Source organism: Setaria viridis, chromosome 8 (assembly GCF_005286985.2).
Source record: "Setaria viridis chromosome 8, Setaria_viridis_v4.0, whole genome shotgun sequence".
NCBI lineage: Eukaryota > Viridiplantae > Streptophyta > Magnoliopsida > Poales > Poaceae > Setaria > Setaria viridis.
The window spans coordinates 32560291-32586092 of NC_048270.2; the positions used below are offsets into that span (position 1 = coordinate 32560291).

At 39.5% G+C, this 25802-nt stretch overlaps 1 protein-coding gene across 2 annotated transcripts; it reads right to left on the reverse strand.

Annotated features, from left to right (window-relative positions):
- Window positions 1-1728: 1728 nt before the first annotated feature.
- Window positions 1729-5287, reverse strand: LOC117866860 (cysteine-rich receptor-like protein kinase 10). 2 transcript variants are annotated; one of them, XM_034751151.2, is made up of 7 exons: window positions 4410-5287; window positions 3795-3884; window positions 3527-3708; window positions 3015-3225; window positions 2691-2928; window positions 2449-2599; window positions 1729-2230 (listed from the first exon to the last, which is right to left on the reverse strand). In XM_034751151.2, the coding sequence occupies exons 1-7, from the start codon at window positions 5260-5262 to the stop codon at window positions 1925-1927; spliced, it is 2031 nt and encodes a 676-aa protein (XP_034607042.1). In that variant the 5' UTR covers window positions 5263-5287; the 3' UTR covers window positions 1729-1924. The 2 variants fall into 2 exon arrangements, with proteins under 2 accessions (XP_034607042.1, XP_072151895.1); XM_072295794.1 differs by lacking the exon at window positions 3795-3884.
- Window positions 5288-25802: the final 20515 nt, after the last annotated feature.

Genomic DNA, 25802 nt, shown 5'->3' on the forward strand with positions numbered 1-25802 from the left:
AAATATGACGAGCAAGGCAAAGCCGACGTTCGAGGATCTGTTGGCCAAGTATGAGAAGGAAGCGTCTGGTCAGAAACATGTGGGTCGCCATAGTAAAGGTAAAAGTCAAAGGCCGTCTTGTTCTTGTGAATGTCATGCAAATTATGTTACTGCATCATATACACCTTTTAGGCCGACTACGCCATGGTCTTGGCCATACTCATGCTATTACTCACCTGCTGATTATAGTAGTATGTAGATGCAACCATATATGATTCAGTGTCCTATTTCATATCCAAATTATGGTGCATTACAAAGGCCGGTCACTTGCAATAGCAATTTGGTCAAAAATAATGCATGTGCTGCTGTTGGACAATGTGAGAGCAGTGACAAGTCAAATTCTAAGTATGTATAGCCGAGATGGTGTCCCTTAGGCTTGTCCCGTACTCAAAAAAGGAGATTACAAAGAATGCGCAAGCGAGAGCCAATGGAGCAACAAACTGAGGAGAAGCTAGCTAAGCCAACATCTACCAGAAAAGGAGTGGAGGCTGAAGCAGGTGAATACAATGACGGCTTGAGCAAATCAAGTTTTATGGATGATAAGGCGTTATCGCCCTTAAGAAAATATATATGGCTGATGTTTTGTTCATCATCATCCTTAGGCACTTTTGGGCTAGGAGATTATTTTCTGGCATGCAAGCTTTGCTAGAAAATGGGGGGCATGTGTTGACGCCCAAAAGTGGCAGGCTTGGGAGAATCGGGTCAGATTTGTTCAGACCGATCTCCCAATCGGTCAGACCGGTTTGGGGAAAGTTCCCAAAATGGCAAATTGGACTTCATCAAGGCGTATCTCTCATCGAGGCAATCAAAATTTATATATGGAACATCCGATTTGGAGTTCGGATGAGGGAGATACGACCTTTGCAAGATCTACACCTAGGCAGACCGGTTGCCCAGGCCGGTCTGGATCTGTGTAATCCGAGTAGAACTTGTAATTTGACACGATTTGTATTATGGTTTCGACTCCTACGTGGTTAAGATCTTCCCTCCCTATAAATATAAGGGGATGGGGATTTGGCCGATTGAGGGGAACAGAACCCAATCGACAAAAACCAATCTACTATTTTTGACTTTTCCTTTATTCTTTGCCCAAACATTTCCAATCTACTACTTGCTGCTCTTCCTTCGTCTCGACGATATTTAAAGGCGTTATAGGTGTCCTGCTAATCCTAGAGCAACCCTGCGTGCACTTGCCCCAACGGGATCCTTCCCGGACGAGCGTTCGAAGGTTTACCGCCGAGCTCACCGGCGGACGGGTTTGACTGGTCCATCAAACCGCTCTGACCAGCCTGTGTAGAGGCGCTGCATCGAGCTCCTCCGCATGCTGCACGCTCGAGTGCCTTCGTGTGTTGGCTCCAAAAAAGCGTCAACAGTAGTTAGCTTCCTGAAATTCATGAGAATTCCTTTTACTGGGTCGCATGGCATTTATATTCAAGGCCATCTTGTGTTCAATAGTTTCTGTGAAATTTAAAAAAAACTGGATTGTATATTCAGTACATAAACATCGAGAGAAAGAGAGGTGGGTATCTCGTGTGCTCGCTTCCGTTTTTTCCCCCCTAACAATGGCACCATCATGCCCACTGATTGCAACAGCTGCCACTCAAGGTCGACTTAGCACTCTGTGTCAGTGCTAGCTCCTTTCCTGTGTCTATAATAGGCTACCCAAAACTGTGATTCATGCTATAGAAATGCTCAAAGAAAAGGGACTGCTACAATCCCAAACAATGTTAATTATTTGAATTTCAGCTGTCTTGCATCACCATTGTACAGCCATAGTTATGTCGTACTAATTCACAATTTCAGCCTTAAGACAGAATTGAAAATGCCCTTGAAAAAAGAAACAGCACACTACAACTTTGATACGATCTTGGAGAAAATTACGAAACTATCTGCCACGTAAAGCAGACATTGTCATATCATTAACACTAGATGGCTCAGTGACTATTGAGATATCCTCCTCCTCTGTCACCCTTATGTGGAAATATGCGGGGTGCTTAGGCTCGGTCAGGGTCATACCCTCACTTCTAAGCATCGCAACCACATCTGACATGGTGGGTCGATCAGCTGCATTCTCTTGCACACACAGCAATGCAGCATTGATACATCGCATTATCTCTAATGTATGACACTCAATATCTAATGACACATCCACGATTTGAAGCCATCTTTCATCTTTCCACAACTGCCATGCCTGAAACAAGAATGGTCATAATTAATAAAGTTAAGTGCATATGAAAAACCAATATTGCTAGTGCTTCCGCACTCTTCTATAAAAGGTGAAAAAACTGAATTCCTGAGAAGTGTGTTGGTGTATGTAGCACGTGGTTTTAAAAACTGTGTATTTCACTAAGAGTAACTAGAGAAAGAAACCATTTACATGTAGTACTTGGACATAGAAGATTGACTCACATGCCCAAGAAGGTTGATGAAGTCTCCACATCGATGAAGACTTGATGATCTTTTTCCACTAACTATTTCAAGAGTTAGCACACCGAAGCTGAACACATCAGATTTGATTGAAAAGAGGCCTTCTGATGCGTACTCAGGAGCCATATATCCACTGAAATGATGAATATAAAAAACTTTGATGCCAAGTTCTGTAATTAGATAGTTTTGTCACAACCTTGAGTAATACTTAAGAAACGTCTTACTATGTCCCGACAATTCTTTCCGTGTTTACTTCTGTATCATTTGTGCTATATATTTTTGCGAGCCCAAAATCTGAAATTTTAGGATTCATTTCATGATCCAGGAGAATATTACTTGCTTTAAGATCTCTATGGATGACACGTAACCGAGAGTGCTTATGCAAATACAAAAGTCCTTGTGCTATCCCTTCTATTATTGCTAGGCGTCTATTCCAATACAATAAAGGTCTTCTTGTTTCATCTGCAAAATTAGTTAAACATAGATATATCAGAGTAAAAACTTTGGAACCCGGTTTGTATGCTATGGTATCTCGTGAAACATATTACCAAAAATAAATAAGTCGAGGCTTTTATTTGGCAAATATTCGTAGATTAATATCTTCTCCTCTTCCTGAGAACAGCATCCCAAGAGCCTAACTAGATTAGTGTGCTGCAGCTTGGCTATAAGTTGTACTTCATTTTTAAACTGTGTGAAACCTTGACCTGAATGTGAAGCAAGCCTCTTGACGGCTATCTCCAACCCATCAGGAAACCGACCCTAAAGAGAAGTTTAATTTTTACATCAGTGAGCAAAAGAACAATTTTTTTGCAGGATATTAAAGACTACTCCCTCCGTCCCAAATTACTATCCGTTTTGACTTTTCTAGGTATATATCTTTTGATGCACCGAGATATATACTATGTCTAGATATATATTATGTCTAGATATATACGTAACAAAAGATATGTACCTAGGAAAGCCAAAACAAATAGTAATTTGAGACGAAGGGAGTATTTCACTATAGTTTCATTCTTCTGTCACCTTTTGTGCAATTATAATTGTTTTATCTCGCTCTTACCTTGTATACAGGACCAAAGCCACCTTGCCCAAGTTTATTTTCTGCTGAAAAGTTAGCTGTAGCCTCCAATACTTGAGGAAAGTCATAAATCATGAATTCTGAACTCCTTCCTTCAAGCCCCCAAACTATGGCTTCATCTTCCTTCACATTCATCTTAGTATGCTTATCCTGAGACCCATTACCTAAATTGAATGTTCGGTGTGATCCTTTGTTTTATATAATTGATGCACATACTAGTGGAACCAACTGAAATCTCAAATTAGCAGACCTTTTATGCGCCTTCGTTTTATGAATATGAAGGAAATGATCAAGCCAATAATCGATGCAAGTAGAGGAAGAACAACTTTGATCATGCCCCCTGACGTGAAACAAGACAATCATTTTGTACAAGTACAAATGGTTCATTGATTAGAAAATTTGATGCACATGGATAGTAAAACTACACAAAACTTTGGATGTCTCAATTTGAGTGAATACCTACTAACCAAGGTTTCCAGACATGAGACTCAATAAAATTGTGAGGTGATCAGAATATATTTGACACTTTGACAAATCAAAGTGCGGTCTACATTTTTGAAAAATCTCTAATTTAACCCCATTTTGAATGTTTTGAAAAATCTGTAATTTTGATCATTGACATGGCCTTGATGATGTGGTTTTTGACAAAAATATCCACAAGAATATATTTATAAAACCCATTATAATATCATAATATTGTGGATATGCTTTCCGACAGAAATTTGATTTATCATGTTAGTGATCTTAATATTTTTAAAACTATTTATAATCAATGTTTGAAAGTTTCAATCCCTGAAAATCCAACTCGATAAATTTTTGTGTTAAGAGGCACTTTCTAGAAAGGATATGTTGTTCATGCTCTTACTCTTGTGTTTCCGTCTGGTCACGGCAAGCACCGCCGGCGGCACAACCTCCTTCACTGGTGATACGACTGTCACCGTGGGATCGCCGTCATAGAAATGATCCGTGTCGTACCTCAAGTTACACCAGAGAGCAAGAAGCCGTCCTCCTCGCCTACCTGCAAAGTTGTCGGTGGCCATGAAGCTGATGACCTGAAGGCAGGACGAGCAGTCCCTGTGCGTCAGCGCCGGCACGCACTGCGCCATGGAGTAGAGCGTTGGAAAGCCTCCGCCGACATCCATGCGGCCGGTGGCGAACATCCTCGCCCCGGAGCTGTACGCCGCCTGCCTCGCCGTCTCCTGCAGCAGCTCCCTGACGATCTCGGTGATGCCGGCGACGCTCTCGGCGTTGCCAGAATCCCAATCGGGTAGCGCGGGCGCCGTGTTGGTGGTGTCCGTGGTGTTCATGGTGTTGACGACGCCGTCGACGATCTGGGAGTAGTCGTCGGGGTGGAGGAAGTTCTTGCCGGAGAAGCGGAGGCGGCAGGTCGGGTAGAAGACGGTGGCGTCGGCGCGGTAGGGGCACAGCTGCTGCGCGCCCAGGGATGCGGTGGCGACGCAGGCGCCGCAGGCGGTGGCGTTCACGTCGCCGCGGCAGAGCGCGAGGCCGTAAACGGTGTCCGGGGCGGCGCCGGCGGAGGCCGTGGCGTAGTGGTACGGACTTGTGGTGGCGTTGTGGGTGAGCTTGGTGGATAGGAGCTCGAGGTTGCCATGGTAGGTGCTGTTGGTCGTGTAGTTCATGGCCGCGTCGCCGCAGATTTGCCAGGGCTCGGCGGCGATTGGCGTGAAGCCGAGAGTGAGGAGGAGGATGACGATCATGGTTGGAAAGCCAACTGCTAAGCTGTGAGCCTCTGTAGAGTGTTTATGCTCTCCAGCTCTATGGTCAAAGGTCACCTAGCTCCTGTCGTTCTCGTTTCGTGATGGAATACTTCCGGTCACAAGCACACGCTGATCTGTCTTTAGACATCGAGGAATGTTTAACACTCCAATTTAAATTTTTATATATCCTTTGAAGTTAAACTAGTCCATCAACCCGTGCTCCTGCACGGGCTAATATTTTTTAGAAGCTATTATATTTAAAATTATTTAGAAATTAAACTCCTAGCTAATAATCAAAATTGTTTACTTACTACTCTCTTATTTTTCAATACTTCAACATAATACTTATATAGATATATGTATCTATCTTATCCAGTTGTGATTGATTGTTAATTAATAATTACTCAATGCACTTTTTCATCCATATTCATATTTTTTCCATTTTGTATCACACCTCCAATCCTCCATACATTATGTTTAGCATACAAATCAATATTTTTCATCGATTCCTCACATACATGTATAAATGGTCTAAATGGTGGCACTCATTATGTGTATATACTTTAACTTAGTATTTTTATATTAACAGTGACATAAATACGTAATTTAAAATCATATATTAATTTACTTTTTAACATGTCTGTATGATGCACATGAAGATAATTAGATTAAGATTTAGGTGTTTACTTTAGGTTATTTTTAATAACGACATACGTGGATAACATAGATAAAATTTTAGAATGATATTTTAAGTTATGCTTTATAATAATGTGTATTAGTAAATTGGATGAAGGTTATGGGGTTACTTTAGATTATTTTTTATAATAGCTGAGCTCGGTAATTGAAATATAGGTTTAGAGCTTATTTTTGAATATTTTTCGCAATAATAGTGGTGGGTAACATTTTAGAAAATATAATAGATCAATGGCTATGATTATTAGAGTTTATAGGATTGGTGTTTGACGTTTTTAATTTTTATGAGAATTTGTCTCTTTTTTCTAGCTTGTCTCGTGGGAACTAATGCGAAGCCTCCAATGAAAAAAAATGAGACTACATTGCTAAAAAACTATTACCATAAGCTTGCTCTCATTGGTTAAATATTCAAACACACAATGCTTATGTAGATATATACTTAATACCTTCATCCAATTGTGATAGATTTTAGTTAGCAATTATCCTATAATATTTTCATCCACATTTATAATCTTTAACTTTTCACTTTGCATCGCAGATATGTGCTTGAATTTGTTTAATGAACCTTAAGTTTGAGATACAATTTTAGCATAGAAATCTATATTCTCATCACTTTATATCCTTATAAATGGTGACACACATCATATGTATAGACCTTAATTATTATATCGTATACCAATAGTGCAAGATATAGACGATTTAGAATCATATATTGCTATATATTTTTAATTAAGGTTATTTGATTCAAACGTAGAGTTACCTCATGTTATTTTTAATAATGCCATGTGTGGGTAATATAGATGCAAATTTAAGGGGTTTAAATTTTTTAAGTAATAGTGGTAGGCAATTCAGTTGCAAATTAGGGGGTTATTTTAAATATTATTTATAATGGCATAAGTGGGTAATTTTGATGAAGATTAGGGGGTTACTTTAGTTTATTTTATAGAATGGCAGAGGTGGGTAATTTATATATAGATTTAGGGGGTTACTTTAGGCTATTTTCATAATGGCATAGGTGGGTAATTTTTTAGAAAATATATTAGATCCAATGACTATGATGATTTGAATCTATTGATTGATGGTCGGATGTTTTGCTTTTTTGTGAGAATTTCTAGGATTTCTCTTTTTTTCTAGAGTGTCCATATAGGAATCCTAGGTGGCTTCACCTAGAGGCTAAAAAGGAGCCTCCAATTAGTAATAGTAAGATTGTCTGTCTTTTCGCATCAGCTTAAGGTTTTGGATAAAAATATATGGTATTAGATGCAATCAAATAAATTAGTTGCTACCGGCTCATATTTCCACGTTTTAAGTATACAAGAGACAGTGTTAGATGACTGTTAAACTATAAGTGCTCCCTTTTTCCTCGGCAACCTTGGATTCAAGGCAAATCTATTTATGCAGGTAAGGCAGGACAAATCTATGCATATAAATCTATATATTTGAAATGATATTATAGTTCTAAATTTAAAAGTTTGACGACAATTATTTGTGACCTGAGAAATTCCATTTGGCCAACTTTTGGCTAAGCTAGAACAATAATATCTCAGTCGCTTTCAAAGTCTATAAAGGGCCAAAGAGAGTAATAAGGATTACATAGAGAGAGAGAGAGAGAGGGGATGGAGATGGAGTTGGCTAGAGGATCAAAGAGAGAAGCACAGAACAACTACAGGGCCAAATTAAGTCAATTCAAACTTTTTACGCGCAATTAAAGCTCATATCACTATACTAACTAGCGTTATCGCTTGCTCGGACTGAACTAGCGCTTTGACTGAGCAAAATTCTACTAGTCAGTCAGCGGTGAATAGACCAGTTTGGCCTTGATTCTTGTTCAAGCCAACCAGTTTGTCTTTGAGTGAGGCCGACTAGAAATGTCTATAAGTGATAGCCATCCAATTTGTTTACAAGTTGAATGGGCTATTTAATAACAATGACCTTTCTTAAAATGATTTCAACAAGTGCGACAAAATGTTTTTTTTATGGACAGATTTGTTACAGCAAGATCTTCCACTAGGAGAGAAGTTACAGTCAAATTGTTCATACATGTAGCCGCCATTAATGAGCCTGAACTATCGTAGTCACAGATCACACTGGTGGTCATCTTTGCTCCAAAGTTCCATGGTCCTTGTTTCTTTTTGTTGGCAAAGCATCCCGTGTAGCTTCCTGGAAAAAAGTTTGACTTTCTTATAGAGGAGGGCAATGAGGTTATGGACTTTTGGACTCATCTCACTTTGTGGTAAAAGACAATAGGAGTCACAATGTCAAAAATTTTCTCTCTAGCTGGAGCGCAAGCTAATAGGTGGTTTTAAGCTACATGTTGATTTTGAGATTTTGTATTGCTAAGACTATTCTAAGTCCCATTCTTTTTCTTTCTTTTGTTTTGTAAGGTTGCTTGTCACAAAGGCCAGAACTTTGTAATTTAATAAAGCTTCCATGATCTAAAAATATCATTCATATATATTACTCCCTCCAACAACAAAATTGACGTACTAGTTTTAATATAACTTTATATTTGCTAACATTAAGCCACTGTTACCAAACAATCAATTATCTACATTTTGTAGCATATACACGGTTAAATATGCTGTTCCTTTGTTAGAATTTTTTTATCCATTTATTTAGCTTTCTCCTATAGTTCAGTACCTTTTATCCATTTAGTTATCAGGTTCAACCTGATTTCTAGGTTACAACGGAGTGGCTGTTGGACTAATTACCTAATAACACACTTAAAACTATTCATCATCACCATTATTCTAAATTGTGACTGCAAAGAAATAGTTTTTACATCTTAGCAGTAATTTGTATACGTGAACCATATGGCCGGCAATGCCTGTCAGCTGCATCCCATGCGTTCTTGGTCAATCCGCGCGTTGCAATCGTGTAGACGTTGCAGGACTGACCAAGAATCCAAGATAATGCATAACAGGCTTGTAGCAGGGCTTGTGTTGGTCTGACGACTTTGTGCATCTAGATATAAAGGATTTGAATTTGAATTGGTTCCTCATCAAGAATCTAAGTTTGCAGAAAAGTCACGCGGCACGTGCCTTAGCTTTGACATAACGGGTGAACTGAAAATGCCACCCCAAATTTGCTGAAACCGAGCTCATTTTGTTTGAATATCCAGTCATCATGTCCAGCCCTGCCCTGCATTGGGTCTTGGAACAAGATATTCCTGCGCAGAAGTCCGCCAGAGTACGTAACGCTGAGTCACAGCATGAGTGCTCGTATTTCGGCTAATTATTCTTTCACTGAAAGAACATACCCATAGGTAGTTACTAGGTAGGCACCTTGGTGACTTCATCAATCAAATTAAGGATGTGCGTGCTCAAAATCTTTCATAGGAGTAAGATGTGCGTGCTCACGTTTACAAAGGCAAGTTTGTGTTGTAGATGTCAACATTTCTACGTTTATACTGTATTTGGAGAGATAATAAAAAAATGGAATAAGATGTGCATGCTCGCGTTTATATGTTGAGTTTGTGTGATACACGTGAATATCTGCATCTATACCGTGTTTGTAAAAGAAGATGGATTGTGTAGAAAAAAAGAAATAGCTACAAATTGCATTACGAGCAGGTATAAATAGAGCATGCATGCAAAATCCTTTGACAAAGCTTACTCAGTTTCAGGTTTACGTGGCAAGGAGGCAAAGAAGCCCACACCACTAAGGGCATGTAGAACATTGGGCCACCGATGCAGCGGACCGGCTGTTCCATAGGAATATAGGATTAGAATCAGAACCCTGAAAATTTCTTCTGCAACTACAGACCACAGCAAAACGTGAGTGATGTGATCGACTGGTTTGAATGAGATATGATAACCAAAGGATGGGCTACTTTGCATGATAAAGAACTAGCTAATGCATGATTCTCTCCCCCACAGGTTCCTGCACCTAAAGTACGAACGTCACACAAATTTGTTGCTTCTTTTTCTGTCTACAAATTTAAGCTCGCAGCTATATATATCCAGCCTGAAATCGTCTGGCAGACTTGCAATTGCATTAACAAGTGTTTGGGTAGTGTATGGCTACACAACAGAGAAACTTAAGATGGTGGTGGGAACTGAAGAACACTTCTCATTTCATTAGCATCAATAGCTTGTGCCAACGTTGTGGTCGGTCGACGCTGACCCAGTCACAGCAATGATTAGAGTAGCCATAGTATTGTGCAACCTGACAACTCACTTCAGCCTGTCAGCAAACTACATGGCAACTACATGGCGTTCTATTCTAAGCTGTAGTCACAAACCAGAAGGGCTACAGGAAACTGTGGCATCTACTCCGTCGTGTGAGCCACCAAAATGCATTGTGTTTGAGGCCTCTGCTTGTAGATAAGCAGAACCTCGGCTTTGAGTTCTATTGTTTGAATCTCAAGGTTGTGCATATGTAAAGAAGTCACATGTAGATTGCAGTTTTTTATCTTTGGATCAAGATGGATGATATCAAATGTTGTGTTTTATTGTGTGAGAGGACCGGGACAGATTGACTTCTCTAAATAGAATACTTTAGTTTTGCATAGAGATCTCTTTGATCATTTTTCAATATCCCAGTATGAGAATCCTATGTCGTTTTTCAAACTGGAATGCTCATAAAAGAAAAAAAAGAATGTGGCAGTCTCAAGTTGAGCACTAGTGATGTATCATGAACTAAAAAAATGTTCCTCTGCGGTTCTGCCTAATAGTTGAGATCAACAGTCAGGTGGCAACATGCGCCTGTTTTCGTACTGTCAACCGCGCGTCTTCTGCAGGTCCTGGTACTGGCTGGTTTACATGAATTTGGGCTCTTTCTTGAGGGGACAATGGCATGAATGCAGCAACGGGTCAATGCAACACGGCGACAGGTCCATCTCCGTAGGTTCAGAAATCTGACAGACTGAAACTGTGCGATGCAACTGCAGACTTCAGTAAATCACAAGTAATGAGCGAGGGGTGAACAAAAGGTGTTGGCAGAAGCCAAGCTCGGCACCAGAAATGTCTATGTTAACTTTTTCTTGTGCAATCAAATTGACTGTTCGACGGAGTTACAACTTAGAATGATATGTTTGCTGCATGATAATATAATTTCAGGTCACTCATAATCTATTATGTTTGCCTAGTTTGTGCTACCTGTGATGAACACACCGAATTCATGGTGCAAAACCAGACATGAAACATCACACTACTACTTCCCTGTCAATTCACGAATCCTTGGACAGTGAACAATTGCAGAATCTTTGGCCGATAAGTGGCAGCAATAATTATATGCCTTTCAGGTCATGTGATGTGATACAGAATCAAATTAGCATGCTAGGCATGTTTTTGGTTTGCAGCTAGTGCATGCAAAAACAAATGAGGTACCTGTACAGGACGTCAGGCAATATATATAAACAACAAATTAACTGGCAGAAAGCAGAGGAGATACACCTCTGTTTCTAAAGAACTCGGAGCGAGGTTTTGTGGTGATTATTTTGAGGTTTTTTTTTTGTTCTACTCGGAGTACGGAACTGAATAGTAAAGTCAAATCAGTGTCATGTGCACTTGCATAAGTCAATATGAGTTTACAAGCAACTGCAGATTTCTAGTGTCAGAGACAAATAGGGACGGTGAGATGATGGAGGAAGCTGAAATTGCCAAGCAATGTAGGGTCAATGTAGAGAGCAGAGGTATCAAATATAAGATGTAGCTCAGCGGGTCAGAATCTCCAGCGCATTAATCCAGATCACTGCCAGCAAAATCGCAATGAAATTAGCCAAAATGTTTCGGTAGTGTATGGCTACACAACTGAGACACTTAAGATGGTGGTGAAAACTTGAAAACCCATCTTATTTCATTAGCATCAATAGCTTGTAACACCTGCAAGACGGCCCAGCGTTGACCCAGTCACCACAATGTTTGAAGTACTTATCCATCCTATCAACTAACTACATGTCGACCTGTTATAAGCTGATGGATATTCAGTCACAAACAAGAATGCCTGCAGGAATCACCCCAATAGTTTACATGTGCGGAGCTAGCAGAATGCAATGTGTTAGAGGCCTCTGCTTGTAGATCAGTACAAGCTCTGTTTTTAGTTCTATTGTTTGAGTCCGAAGTTTGGGCCTATTAATTTATAGATGTCACCATTAGCATGCTGCTTTTTTTACGTTAAGATGGTAGATGGATGTTGTGAAGTGTTGTAAATTTGTTGTGTGAGAGGTCCCGAACATATTGACATTGTTTTGAGTAGAGATTGCTTTGATCATTTTTTTTGCGAAAAATGTTTTTATTAGCATAAAGATCTTATGTTGTTTTTTAATACTGGAATGTGGAAAAAGAAAAAAAACAAATAAGGCACTCTCAAGTTGAGGACCAGTAATGTTTGACGAACTCACAGAAAATAAAAAAAAAAAGTTCCTTCTGCCTGATAGTTCATATCAACATCAGGCTCTTTTCCTAATTATTAATGTTGGGATTGTCAAAACTCTTTTCCTAATTATCAACTGCAGATCATGGTTGATGGCCCAGGGCTGGTTTACATGAATGTGGGCTCTTTCTTGAGAGGAAAGTGGATGCAGCACAGGCTCAATGAGAACACTGCAACAGGCCCATCTCCGTAGGTTCAGAACTCTGACAGACTGAAACTGCGCGTTGCAACTGCAGACTGCAGCGAATCGTGGTTCACAGGCATTACGACGGTGAATTTTAATTAACAGTTTTTTAAGGAATGAATTTTACATTTTGATATTAAAAACAGGCACAGACCACGCAGAATCCATTGATAGAGTTACTCAGTTTCAGGTCCCATAAGTTGATGGGTTGCTGTTTTCCTTTTACTGGGCTGGTTTAAGTTTTTTTAGATTAAGGATAAATATCCGGCCTCGATCATCCACGGGTGGATGTTTATAGCCAAAACAGACCCCAACTTACATTACTCACAGCGGTATGGATGCAGCGCAAGACAACATCACGATGGGGGCCCGGGGGCTATCTGAGTTTGGTCATAATGCAGCACACCGTCTCTAGAGCTTAAGAAATCAGAACCCTGAATTTTTTTTTTGCTGCAACAGCAGACTGCTGTAAAAAAATTTCCTATAAGTATGATAGGCAGAGTTAGAATGGAATTCTATTTTTTTTCTGTTCAATCATATGTTTGCTGCATTATAATGTAGTTTCAGCCTTTCAGGTCACTCATAATCTATTATCTATTAGTTCCTAGCTTGTGCGTGGGAAGTACCATTGATGTTTGGGCTACCTCTGATGAACACACTGAATTCATGGTGCAAAACTAGACATAAAACATTACTCTACTACTTACGAATCCTTTGACAGTGAACAATTTCAGAATCTTTGGCTGAGATGTGGCTACAAGAATTATATGCCTTTCAGGTCATGTGATGTGATACAGAATCGAAGTAGCATGCTAGGCATGTTTTCGTTTGCAGCTTGTGCATGCAAAAAACAATTATGTACCTGTACAGGACGGCAGGCAATATATACACACATGAGTCTTGTCAGTTACCGCAATGAGTATTTAGTACAGAAGAACAACAAATTAACTGGCAGAAAACAGAGGAGCTACATCTCCGTTTCTTCTCGGATCTCAGAGTATGGAACTGAATCGTAAAGTCAAATCAGTGTCATGTGTAGGGGTGGTAACCGATCATGGCCCTCATGCTTTCTTCACAATCTAACTAATCCCTATATATATTTAGCTTCAAATCATATAATATTTCAGTTCGGCTCTTAGTGAGCCCGATCCTTCAATTTGCTAGGCTAAATTAGAGTGTCTTTAATACCCCTAGTCATGTGTACTTGCGTAAGTCCGTAAGAGTATAGAAGCAACTGCAGATTTCTAGTGTCAGAGAAAAACAGGGACGGTGAGATGATGGAGGAAGCTGAAATTGCCAAGCGATGTAGGGTCAATGTAGAGAGCGTAGGTATCAAATAGAAGATGTTGCTCAGAAGGTCAGAATCTCCAGCGCGTCGAATGTCGACCTGGTCGTCGGCTTGTCAGCACCATTCTAGATCACTTCATCATCTTCCCCAGCACACTCGGCACAAACTTTCATGGCCTCATGCCCTCACCTCCTCATATGGAGTAGGCGAGAAATGCCTTGCGGTGCCATCGCGCACAATGTGCTGTGGACTCTTATAAATGCTTACTTCATCACTTTCTTCTCATTCGTTATCAATCGATGTAAACTAATTGATCAAATGGAATTACAAGTCCAGAGATTATTTTTTTTTCAAAATAAGAAATCTACAGATCTTCTACTGTACGATGCTAGTTAATGAGGTGTGCATAACGAATTCAACATTAGGGGATTAGGATGAGTCCAAGTATTACATCTTAAATTGCCATTGACGACCTTTTATCTAGTGTCTTTTTCAAGGTTTTTTTCCACATAAATGCATATTACTTCAAGGGACTAATTATGCAAATAAAAAATACATTTATGCTTTCACTCTTGAACTTAGTGGATATTTTTTAATTATTTGAATCGTTGGACAGGGCTAAGAGTTATTGGTGAAACACTGAAACTTTAAGGACTAAGCCTTCTATGATACTCTGCGTGATTAAGAAAAGGAATAGATGCATGATTCTCTTCACTTTACAAGGGACATGGGAAGATTTGCATATTTAACAACGAGGAAACAAGATAGGACAGAAGCTCCATTTTCCTAACTATCTTCTAGATCATCTAACAATATTCTTGGAAGAAATTGCCTTCTTTATAGAAATTAACAGTGGTGGCCCTATATCTGTAAATGAGCGTTGATGGGTCGTGTCCAGCCTGATATTAAATTTGCCAGCAAAACCACATGAAAATTTATTGGAAGGACGCTCTCGGACTTGCTAGTGGGCCACCTCACCATCGTAGCTCTCAACGTGGTGACAGTGGCTCTTTGGGGGAAAATAATGTATGTAATGTTGTTAAGTTTCAGGGATCACAACAGCTGCATGGCTTCTTGAGACAATTCCTGGTGTTGTGGTAGGATAGGAGGTAGCAGCATTCTAGTCATGCTTTTAGTTTGAGGCTAAGGCATGCAAATGGTGTTCATTGACAAAGACGATAGGCATTATATATGATTTTTATCAGTTGTCACAATGAAGTAAGTACCACATAGAACTATTAACTTCAGAAAACAGAGGCCACTGATATCTGAGAACTTAGTTTTATATTGAGTGTGGAACTCAAAGATGAGGTTGAAGTATGCAAGATATCTGTTAGTTTTGGTGGAAACTGAGAGTGCAAGTATGTTGAAACTGGACAACAGATCTGTAGAGCAGAAAAATGAACCAGCAAGCTCCATAACCTCATCTGCTCGGATTGGGAGTTGTGTGGCTGCTGCTGGCGCTGGAGTTGCCTATTTGACACCGATTGATGAACATCACACTGATAGCACATAGCAGTTGTACCTTTGTATACTCTAAAATTATGTCCTGTGAAGTCCTATAAATGTTCTTCCTTCATCTCAGTATTAATCAGCAGTTTACATAATCCATTGGAAATGTATCTGTTTGAACAACCTTTCTGTTGCTTAGAATCTTACTATTACTAATTGGAGGCTCCTTTTGAAGCCTCTAGGTGAAGCCACCTAGGATTCCTAGGTGGATACTCTGGAAAAAGAGAGAAATCCTAAAAATTCTCACAAAAAATAAAACATCGGACCATCAATCGATAGATTCAAATCATCATAGCCATTGGATCTATTATGTTTTCTAAAAAATTACCCACCTATGCCATTATGAAAATAGCCTAAAGTAACCCCCTAAATCTATATATAAATTACCCACCTCTGCCATTATATAAAATAAACTAAAGTAGCCCCCTAATCTTCATCAAAATTACCCACTTATGCCATTATAAATAATATTTAAAATAACCCCTTATTTGCAACTGAATTGCCTACCACTATTACTTAAAAAATTTAAACCCCTTAAAATTTGCATCTATATTACCCACACATGCCATTATTAAAAATAACATGAGGTAACTCTACGTTTGAATCAAATAACCTTAATTAAAAATATACAACAATATATGATTCTAAATCGTCTATATCTTGCACTATTGGTATACGATATAATAATTAAGGTCTATACGCATGATGTGTGTCACCATTTATAAGGATATAAAGTGATGAGAATATAGATTTCTATGCTAAAATTGTATCTCAAATAAGGTTCATTAAACAAATTCAAGCACATACCTGCGATGCAAAGTGAAAAGTTAAAGATTATAAATGTGGATGAAAATATTATAGAGTAGTTGCTAACTAAAATCTATCACAATTGGATGAAGATATTAAGTATATATCTACATAAGCATTGTGTGTTTGAATATTTAACAAACGAGAGCTAGCTTATGGTAATAGTTTTTTAGCATTATAGTCTCATTTTTTTTCATTGGAGGCTTCGCATTATTTCCCACGAGACAAGCCAGAAAAAAGAGACAAATTCTCATAAAAATTAAAAACGTCAAACATCAATCCTGTAAACTCTAATAATCATAGCCATTGATCTATTATATTTTCTAAAAAGTTACCCACCACTATTATTATGAAAATATTCAAAAATGAGCTCTAAACCTATATTTCAATTATCGAGCTCAGCTATTATAAAAAATAATCTAAAGTAACCCCATAACCTTCATCCAATTTACTAATACACATCATTATAAAGCATAACTTAAAATGTCATTCTAAAATTTTATCTATGTTATCCACGTATGTCGTTATTAAAAATAACCTAAAGTAAATATTTAAATCTTAATCTAATTATCGTCATGTGCATCATACAAAAATGTTAAAAGGTAAATTAATATATGATTTTAAATTACGTATTTATGTCATTGTTAATATAAAAATACTAAGTTAAAGTATATACACATGATGATTGCCACCATTTAGACTATTTATACATGTATGTGAGGAATCGATGAAAAATATTGATTTGTATGCTAAACATAATGTATGGAGGATTGGAGGTGTGATACAAAATGAAAAAATATGAATATGGATGAAAAAGTGCATTGAGTAATTATTAATTAAAAATCAATCACAACTGGACAAAGATAGATACATATCTCTATAAGTATTATGTTGAAGTATTGAAAAATAAGAGAGTAGTAGGTGAACAATTTTGATTATTAGCTAGAAGTTTAATTTCTAAATAATTTTTAAATACAATAGCTTCTAAAAAAATATTAGCCCGTGTGGGAGCACGGGTTGATGGACTAGTGAGATGTAATACGAGTATTTTATTTATTTTTATAAATTTCGCAATATTTCCCACTGAAGGTCAGAGAAATCCTTATATTTATCTGGAAACATTTGCCCAGTTTCATGCCCAGCTCAAAGTTTCTAGAGAGAGGCATGCGGTGTGGGTGTGCAGGAATGCAATCCAGCCAGTCTCCAGAGAAGCCTGAAAATTTCTGCTGCAGCTGCAGACCACAGTAGTGATGGGATGGATTGGTTTAGATGATTTCTGATCGTCAAGGGGGTTTGGCAAACTCAACATGACAGATAAGTAACCGGTGTATAATTTGCCTCTACACATGTTCCTGCTCCTAAAGCATGAACGCAAACCAATTTCGCGTTTTTCTGTCTATAAATGTGAGTGGCGAGAAAAATAGCATACGTTTTGGTAGAGTAAGGGTAGCCAACGGTGACTTAAGATGGTGGAGGAAACTGAATGTCTCGAGTCAATCAATCAACTTAAAAAGGAAAAACAATTCCCCGTGGGCTAGAGAAGTTATAAAAAAAATGACTTAAAAAAATGACTTAAGATGCTGACCAGACCTGACAAGTGGGTCCGCCCGACCAGGGCGTCTGGGCCAAGGACACGAAGTTACGTGGCTCAAGGCAACAAGATAGTTCAAATCTGCCTGGATATCGTGGAACGCGTATTGTAGTCCGACTCGGATTACCTTTCATGTAATTACCGAGTAGATTAGATTCAAACCGACATGTAACTCTTAGTCGTCGGCCTATATAAGGCGACACCCCCTGAGGGTACCAGATCTGTCATTGAGCAATACACCAACATACAGGACGTAGGGTACTACTACTCTCTGGAGGCTCGAATCTGTCTAAAACCCTCGTGTCTCCTTCGTGTTCTCGTGATCAGCTTGGAGTTCTCGATGTCGCAATGACCCTCACTTACAAATCAACCACTTGGGTAACCTCTGGTGGACTGCTGGACTTATGAATCCGACATGAGCTGAGCTCAACTCACTTCCATTCGTCGGAACTAATGAATTCATGTTTGTCGTAAACCTGATATCCATTTTTTAAACCGTTTGAACAACCTTTGTGTTGTTTAGGATTGATATAATAAAATGAGATGTAGTATGGATATTTTTTTGTCTATATGTCGGAATATTTTCCCTTTGAAGCTGGAATAAATTCTTATCTAGAATAATTTTCTCGTAATGTTGAAATATTTTCGTATAAATTTTTTTACGAAGCTGCAATATCTTTTTTAGCAACTGGAACATTTTTGTCTTAACCTGCTTAAAAAAATACATTCTAGCTTTACAGAAAAATGTTCTCCGAGGTACAATCGGTTTTGAAGATCTATGACATGGAGAAATCACTTCAACATGTCAATAATTCAAAAAACTACATGGTATCTCTACTGTCTGAAGTCGTAATAACGAGCTCTATTGCAATCTAAAATTTTTCATGGGTCTGATGTTCTTTGTTACCTGGAGTGTGTGGTATATGTGAAACGGCATTGAGGAAGGGGACTCATGTTAATTATGTCTAGACCATCACAATAATCTCGCGTGATGGTGGAAGATCTTTTCCTGATTTATCATAGTAGTCGGTAAATCTTGTCTTTCTCAATGATCAAAACCGCCCTCTCCACGGAGTCCATTATGGTTGCTATTTGCTAACACCTTATGACCATCCCTATACAGGTCTACCTGTAAATTCTGCAATCGAGGAGTGCCTGGACACATCACACTGTCAAATTTGAAGTATGAGCTACGCATGAATTTTCAGTTTCCACACTTGTTGCATTGTTAGTTAAGTGAACAAAGCTACTTATGCACATAAGGCATGAAAAAGGAAGGAAAATGAATAAGCTCCCGTTAAAAAGTGAGGAAATTCCTTATTTGACACTGGAAGATGAGTTAATTCCTTTCTTGACCTTGAAAAATTTTTCCTCCCCAATATGACACCAGCTTGTAACTTCAGTTCCATATTTGCCATTTACGTCACTTATATTAGTTAAATCAGGTGAAACGATCTACAAATCACCTCCAAAAAGCATGAAACATTTTATAGTGATACAACAAGTGAATATGAACCAATTTATTAAAAGTACACATATATACCTTTACGGTTTTAAAATTAAAACTCACCAACTTAGGCTACCTTTATAAGTTCTCTGAATTTTTATGGTACCAAAAGACTTTTAAAAATTATAAGAAAGTAACTAATATTTCCCACATCAGATGCTGGAACATATTAAATTATTTTCTAGAAAAACTTACATAAATAATTATGAAGAATTGTAAATTTGGGAAATTTAAAAGAACCTTATAATTCTCTATGTAACTTATGATAGAAAATAATTTATAAATGACTATATCTCATGTAAGGAATATTAATTATTTTTTCCAAAATTGTTGGAAAGTGTTTTGCTATCATAATAATTCAAATATGCTTCAAAAGTAGTCAAATTTGGTGAATTTTAATTTGAAAATGATAAAGGTACATGTGCGTTTTTAAGCGAAAGGGACTCAGCTTCATTTGTTCTATAATCAGAAAAAGTTTCACAAATTTTGGAGGTGATTTGCTGGTTGTTTTGTTCGACTTATGTGATAAAAATGAAGAAAATGTCAAATAAGAATAAAAGATAGAACTCGGTGTCATATAAGGGATGGAAAAATTTTCAGTGTCAAAAAAAGAATTTAGCCATCTTCTAGTGTCAAATGAGGAATTTTTTTCAGGGAAAAACTGAATTTGTTTAGCATGACAATTTTAAATGCTTGTATGAAATTTTCTAACGTGACATATTAAACTGAATAATAGGAATGCTCTCTGTGTGAGTTTCAGTGCTAGAAATTTCAGATATACTGAAAAACATGTTTCCTTCATGCAGAATGTGTGTTACATGCATGTGTGGCATGATGGCTGTTGTTACATGAACGTTAACAGTAATTTCAGCCCTGGCGATTTGGCTGTTGTCGTCATCAATGCAGACCGGCCCGTGGCCATAATTTCAGAAATCTGAAGCGTGCTGCGCAACTGCAGAGTGGCAATGTGGCATGATGCATGGTTTGCTGGTTTCGTGGTGAACTTTGCATGATTGTGAAGCAACCGATGTATGATTTTGCACTCATCGGCATGTCAATGAGAGGAGTAATGAAAGTCGCATGTTCCTGCTCTCCTAGTCACTTTGGCGTCTCTTTTGTTGTAATAAACTCGTCTGTTGAGATGGTGCTGGCCACCTGTATATAAACGAGCATTGAAAGTCATGTATCCAGGCAGAAGTCTTCCATAAATTTTGCAACGAAAAACAGAAAATGTTATAGAGTTACACTAGCCCTTAGAGACTCTTTAGATGGTGGTGGAAACTGAGGGGTGGCAGATCATTGATCACCTTCAACTGTTTGGTCCATGTGAAAGGCTTTGCGCGCGACTCCTGCACAATGACTCCTACACGCGACGGTTTAAGCGTGAGGAGGCAACCAGATACTGCGGCGGTGGCCGGAGAGCTCCTGCGCAGGGAGGCAGCCAAACAACTTGGCTGCTACTAGAAGTACTCCGGCGATCACAAGTCGCGAATGATGATGCTGGATTAGACGGCAGCGTCAACCCCAATTTCCGCGACTCGGACCACCTGCACATCCCAGCGTTGGAGGACCACCCAGAAGTCGCTAAGCTGATCCTGTAGCACTATGCAAACTCTTGGATACGGAAAATGCATTCCAGACAGTGAAATTCTCACAGCTTTTCCCTAACAACTTAATGCTTGTTACAGCAACAATATCCCAGCTTTTTCATATTAACCATCTCACTTTGTGGTAGGCTGTGTGTATCCTAGTTATGGAAAGGCTGGCAGGGTTTTATGATTTTTGTATCAACTCGATGTAACAATCTTGAAATTAATAAAACTTCTGTTGTCGAAAAAACCATTATGCATGGTACAAAAGAATAGGACCAATCACATCGAGTTATTCCTCCGTAGTTGGAGTGTAGTTAATAGGTGGGCTTTGAGCTGTATCTGAGCTGAGATTTTGTGTTGCTTAGATTATTCTGAGTCACTTATATTCTTTTTCCTTACTTTTTTTGTAGGGTCCATATATGGGCCTTTCACAAATGCCAGAACTCTATTAAATAATAAAGCTTCCATTATTTAAAAAATACATGTCATATATATTACTCCTTTTGATCACAAAAAAATACATGTCATATATATTACTGCATTATAGCTGAAACATTCTATCCAAGCAACAGGCTTACCATATTCTCAACGTTTCTCATGAGTTTGGTGTAATAACTATTAAAGCGCAAAATGGTGTATCGGTGTCCTTACAAGTTAGTGAACATGTTGATAAATATTTTTTTCCACCCTGTGTCACCATTTCTTAATTAGTGTTAAGTAAGAGTGAAATATTTTGCTCCATGTATGAGGGATTCAAGAAATTCCTGAGGAAACAGAGGGTCCGGTTTTGGGTAGTCCAAATCAAAAGCTATAATTTGCCACGCTTTTGGCAAGAGATTCAACTTCCATCAGGGTATGTACCCAATATACAACGGCTTAGGATTAGTGCTATTAACTTTTCGAAAAGTAAGTACGACAGGTTCCGGAACCTAACCAATTAAGCTACCCAAAATACAACGGCTTAGGATTAGCGCTGTTTAGATCCATGAGAATACGAGTAGGTGGACAGGTTCCACCATCAGGAACCTGACCAATTAATTTAACCTACACTCAGTGTGCGCCCAAACTCGAGTGGGTTACAGCAATTAATAGTGCGTTGGAGCTGAAGAATGTTGTGTTGCTTCATTTGTATAGAGTAGGAAGTGAAATAACTGGACAGGCATGCACCTGGTTATAGATACAGAAAACTTATTGAATTTTCATCACACAGATCGATGGGAGCATTACAACGGCGTCAATTAGGATTTGGGCAGCAGCACATGTCATAGCCTGCTTCTTGCCTGCAGTAGGCGGGGCTGTTGCTAATTCCATGTACCTCGCATACATGCACGCAGATCGGGTCCGTACAATAGTCTGGATTAGTGGGCAAGAAGCACGGTTCTGCCCGTGGTGGTGCCCTTGATGCTGGTGGTGGTGGTGGTGATTCTTGCGGCAAGTCCCCGTTCAGTGACAGTAACCCAACCCGGCCGCTGAAGCCTACACTAAAATCATCAATTGTTTAGGTTACCGTTCAGTATAGCAGTTTAGGTAATAAAATAAGTAGGGGTGCTTACCGTTCCAAGCTTCGCAAGATCGGGTGTTTGAAGACATGATGGCAAGAAGCGCTAACGAAGTAGCCACCATGCATAGAGTCATGGGATTAGTATGCTTGACGAGTGCCATGAGGAAGGAAGTAGTATCACAACCAGTTCTGTTTCTGTGGGAGGAGCAAGGGTGCTTGCAGGCCCTTTATAGATTGCATGTCATCAAATGTATCGTGTCAGACTTTGTGGCTGTTATATCCTATCTATATGTATCCAAAACTAGTATGTTTGGGTATCTTAGGACTAGGATTTATATCATGTCCAGCCATATATATACATTATTGATAGCTTGATATCTCAAGTCTATGATTTTATCTTTATAGCCTGAACAAGAAAATATGAGTGTCAACATTTATAGGCCTGCGGTTTCGGCAGGTGTTCGTAGCTACTACTTCCATTTCACATTATAGTTATCTTTCTAGCTTTTTCCCAAGTTAAATATTTCAAAATTCAAATCATTAATTTCTAAAGATTCATATAGTTTAACAATATAGGATTATTTTTTCTCGATTCACCATGACTAAAAGATTTTGACAGAAGTACTGTAGCAAAGGACCGGACCTGAACTGAGCTGTTGGTGGAAGCTGAAGTGTGGAGGCCATTGATCTACTATCTTAGAAAGTTGGCACGTTGTGTTCACGTAATCCTCTTGAGTTCACCATGCCACTGCAACTCTACTCTAAGAGAGATGAGATAATTCATTGATATTAGAATTTGCAGTATGAATAGACTTCAATTTTTTTCTTATGCGGCCGGTTTGACTGCAAAAGACAGTTAGAATAATGCTACGCATCGCTGCATTGTAATTTGATGTTAGGTCTTGCATAATCCAATAGGTCCTCCCTTATGTGTGGGAAGCAAAATTCAGATGTGTGCTGCCTGTGCAAAACGTCCAAAAGCATGACTAGATCACATGTTCAACCACGAAATAAATAAAAATGAATGGATTTGCATGGGCTGGAGGTGAAAACTCTATGGCAATTTGTAGGGAATTATCAAAACCGTTTCATATATCGTTTTTGTTAACTCATACTTGGGACCAAATAGGGCGAAGACGGATACTGAGAAACAACTTGAATTAATGTAGTCTAGATCATTTTGCCCCAGTCCAACACGGTACTGAAAATTGCTAGTCAGTGGCTCTTTGGGGAAAAAACAATTTACGGAAAAAGTTATTAAATTTCACAGATCACAATAGATGCATGGCTTCCTGAGAGTGCGTTCCTGGCGATGTGGTACATATGAAGTTGCATCATGCTAATCATGCTTATAGTTAGTTTGCAGCTACTCCATGCGCAAACCATGATGTTCATGGACAAGATGACTGGCAGTATATAAAAAGAACTATTAACTTCAGAAAACAGAGCTGGCACATCTATGAGATTTTATTAGGTGGAGTATGGAACTGGAGGATGTGGTTGAAGCAAGAGTTGCAAGATATTTGCTAGTTTCCAATGACACAGAGATTAAGAGAGATTGGTGAGCTGTTAGCGGAAACTGAAAAACCCAAATATTGTGAGCTGTTCATCGTCGGCGTCATCATCTTTAGCACAGCCTTGGGAGGGGCCTCCAATGAATCCGGTGCCCTCCGATACTGTGGTGGGCGCAATGGTTGGGGCTAATACCACCGACATCCCCTACTGCCGCGGCCGTCGCAACCTGAACCGCGGTGCAGCTGCAGTGCACTTTGTTGGGTTGAGCCGTGTCTCGAGTTCCTCCTGGCACCGGTGGGAGGGGCCGGACCAGCGGCGCCCTGTCTGCCGCCGTCCCCGCTAGCGCACGTCCACGTGGCACCGCGGTCACATGGATGGCGCCTTGTAGGATGTTGCTGATGGACAGCGCGGTGCAGACCCCGGCAATGCATGGCAATTGCTGCAGCGAGCTGGCGGCTTTCCTGGACAGCGCAATGGCGGAAGGTGGCGACTAGATGCTATCGTCACTGTACCTGCAATGACGTGAACAAGATCCGGCCAACCTTCGAGATACGAGTTAAGTTCCGGTAACGTGGCACGAGCCCTGCCATATCATTTAAGGAGAAGAGAGATTGTTCAAATATTACATGATTGATGTTACATAATAAACTCATTACTCAAATCATATTGTTTTAACATAATTAAACTAAGGCACACTCAGTGCTCCACATGCTTGTTGGCGCAAGCTTATTTCTTCCTTGATGAGGCCAAATAATCATCGTTGTGGCACCGCTTCAACTCCATCAAAAATACGCCTGTTTCTGTCATTCCATAGATTCCATACTATGTAGATTAGGACAGCCGCAATCGCTCGCCTTTGCGTCTTGTTCATCGCCTTCAGGGAATGTCTCCACCAATCTTCAAGACCGACGCCTCAAGACCGACGCCCATCACTGGCAAGGGAACCAGGTTGTTGGACCAACTGTGAACCAACATCCACACCTGCATTGCGTATGGACAGTGTAGGCATAGGTGTTCTACAGTTTCAGGTGCAGCTTGGCAAAGAGAGCACATCGGATTGCATAGCCAGTTCCTTGCAGCTAGTCTGTCAGCCGTCAATATCTTGCTTTGGACTAGTATCCATGCAAAAAATCTGTGCTTCCCTTCCACCTGTCCCTCAAGATTGCTTGTGCTTCAAATGGACTGAAAGATCCTTGGAATTGAATTGCTTATGCTGACTTAGCACTATATTCTCCATCCGATGTCCATCTCCAAGCTATTTCCTCAGGTCTATCCGTGAATTGAATGTCCTGAACTAGGTCCCAAATGTGCACAAATTCAGTCATTTCTATCACCATGTTCATTCGCCATAAGCCTCTCGTCCAGCTATGGTTGATCAACTCCTGATATACAATTTTTTGTTTTCGCCAGGCCAGCTTGTATAGGTTAGGAGTCAAATCTCTTAGTGCTTTGCCCTGCAGCCATGTGGAGTTCCAGAATTCAGTCTTGAGGCCATTACCGAGAGTGACAACGGTGCTAATTTGGAATAACTGTTGGTCTAACTCATTGACCGGTGATTCAGTGCCAACCCATGAACAGTCAGGGTGTTTTCCATTTATACCATAACCAGCGTAACCGTAAAGCCCAGCTCAACAGGTTCAAATCAAGAGTGCCCAGTCCTCCGAACTTCTTAGGTCTTATTATTCTAACCCATCTGATCAGACAGTGTCCCCCATTAGCCTCAACCGCCCCTTCCAGAGCAAGTTCCTCCTTATTTTGTCCAATTGCTTTATAGCCCATCTTTTCAATGCAAAGACAGTTAAGAAATAAACCAGCATTGCCGACAACACTGAGTTCACAAGCCCCAACATTCCTGACTTGTTTAGCACACGGCCTTTCCATAAGGGTAGCCTAGCTGCAACTTTGTCAATGAGAGGTTGAATGTCCACCCTTTGGAGTGCTCTTGTATGTAGTGGCAGCCCCAGGTATGTGCATG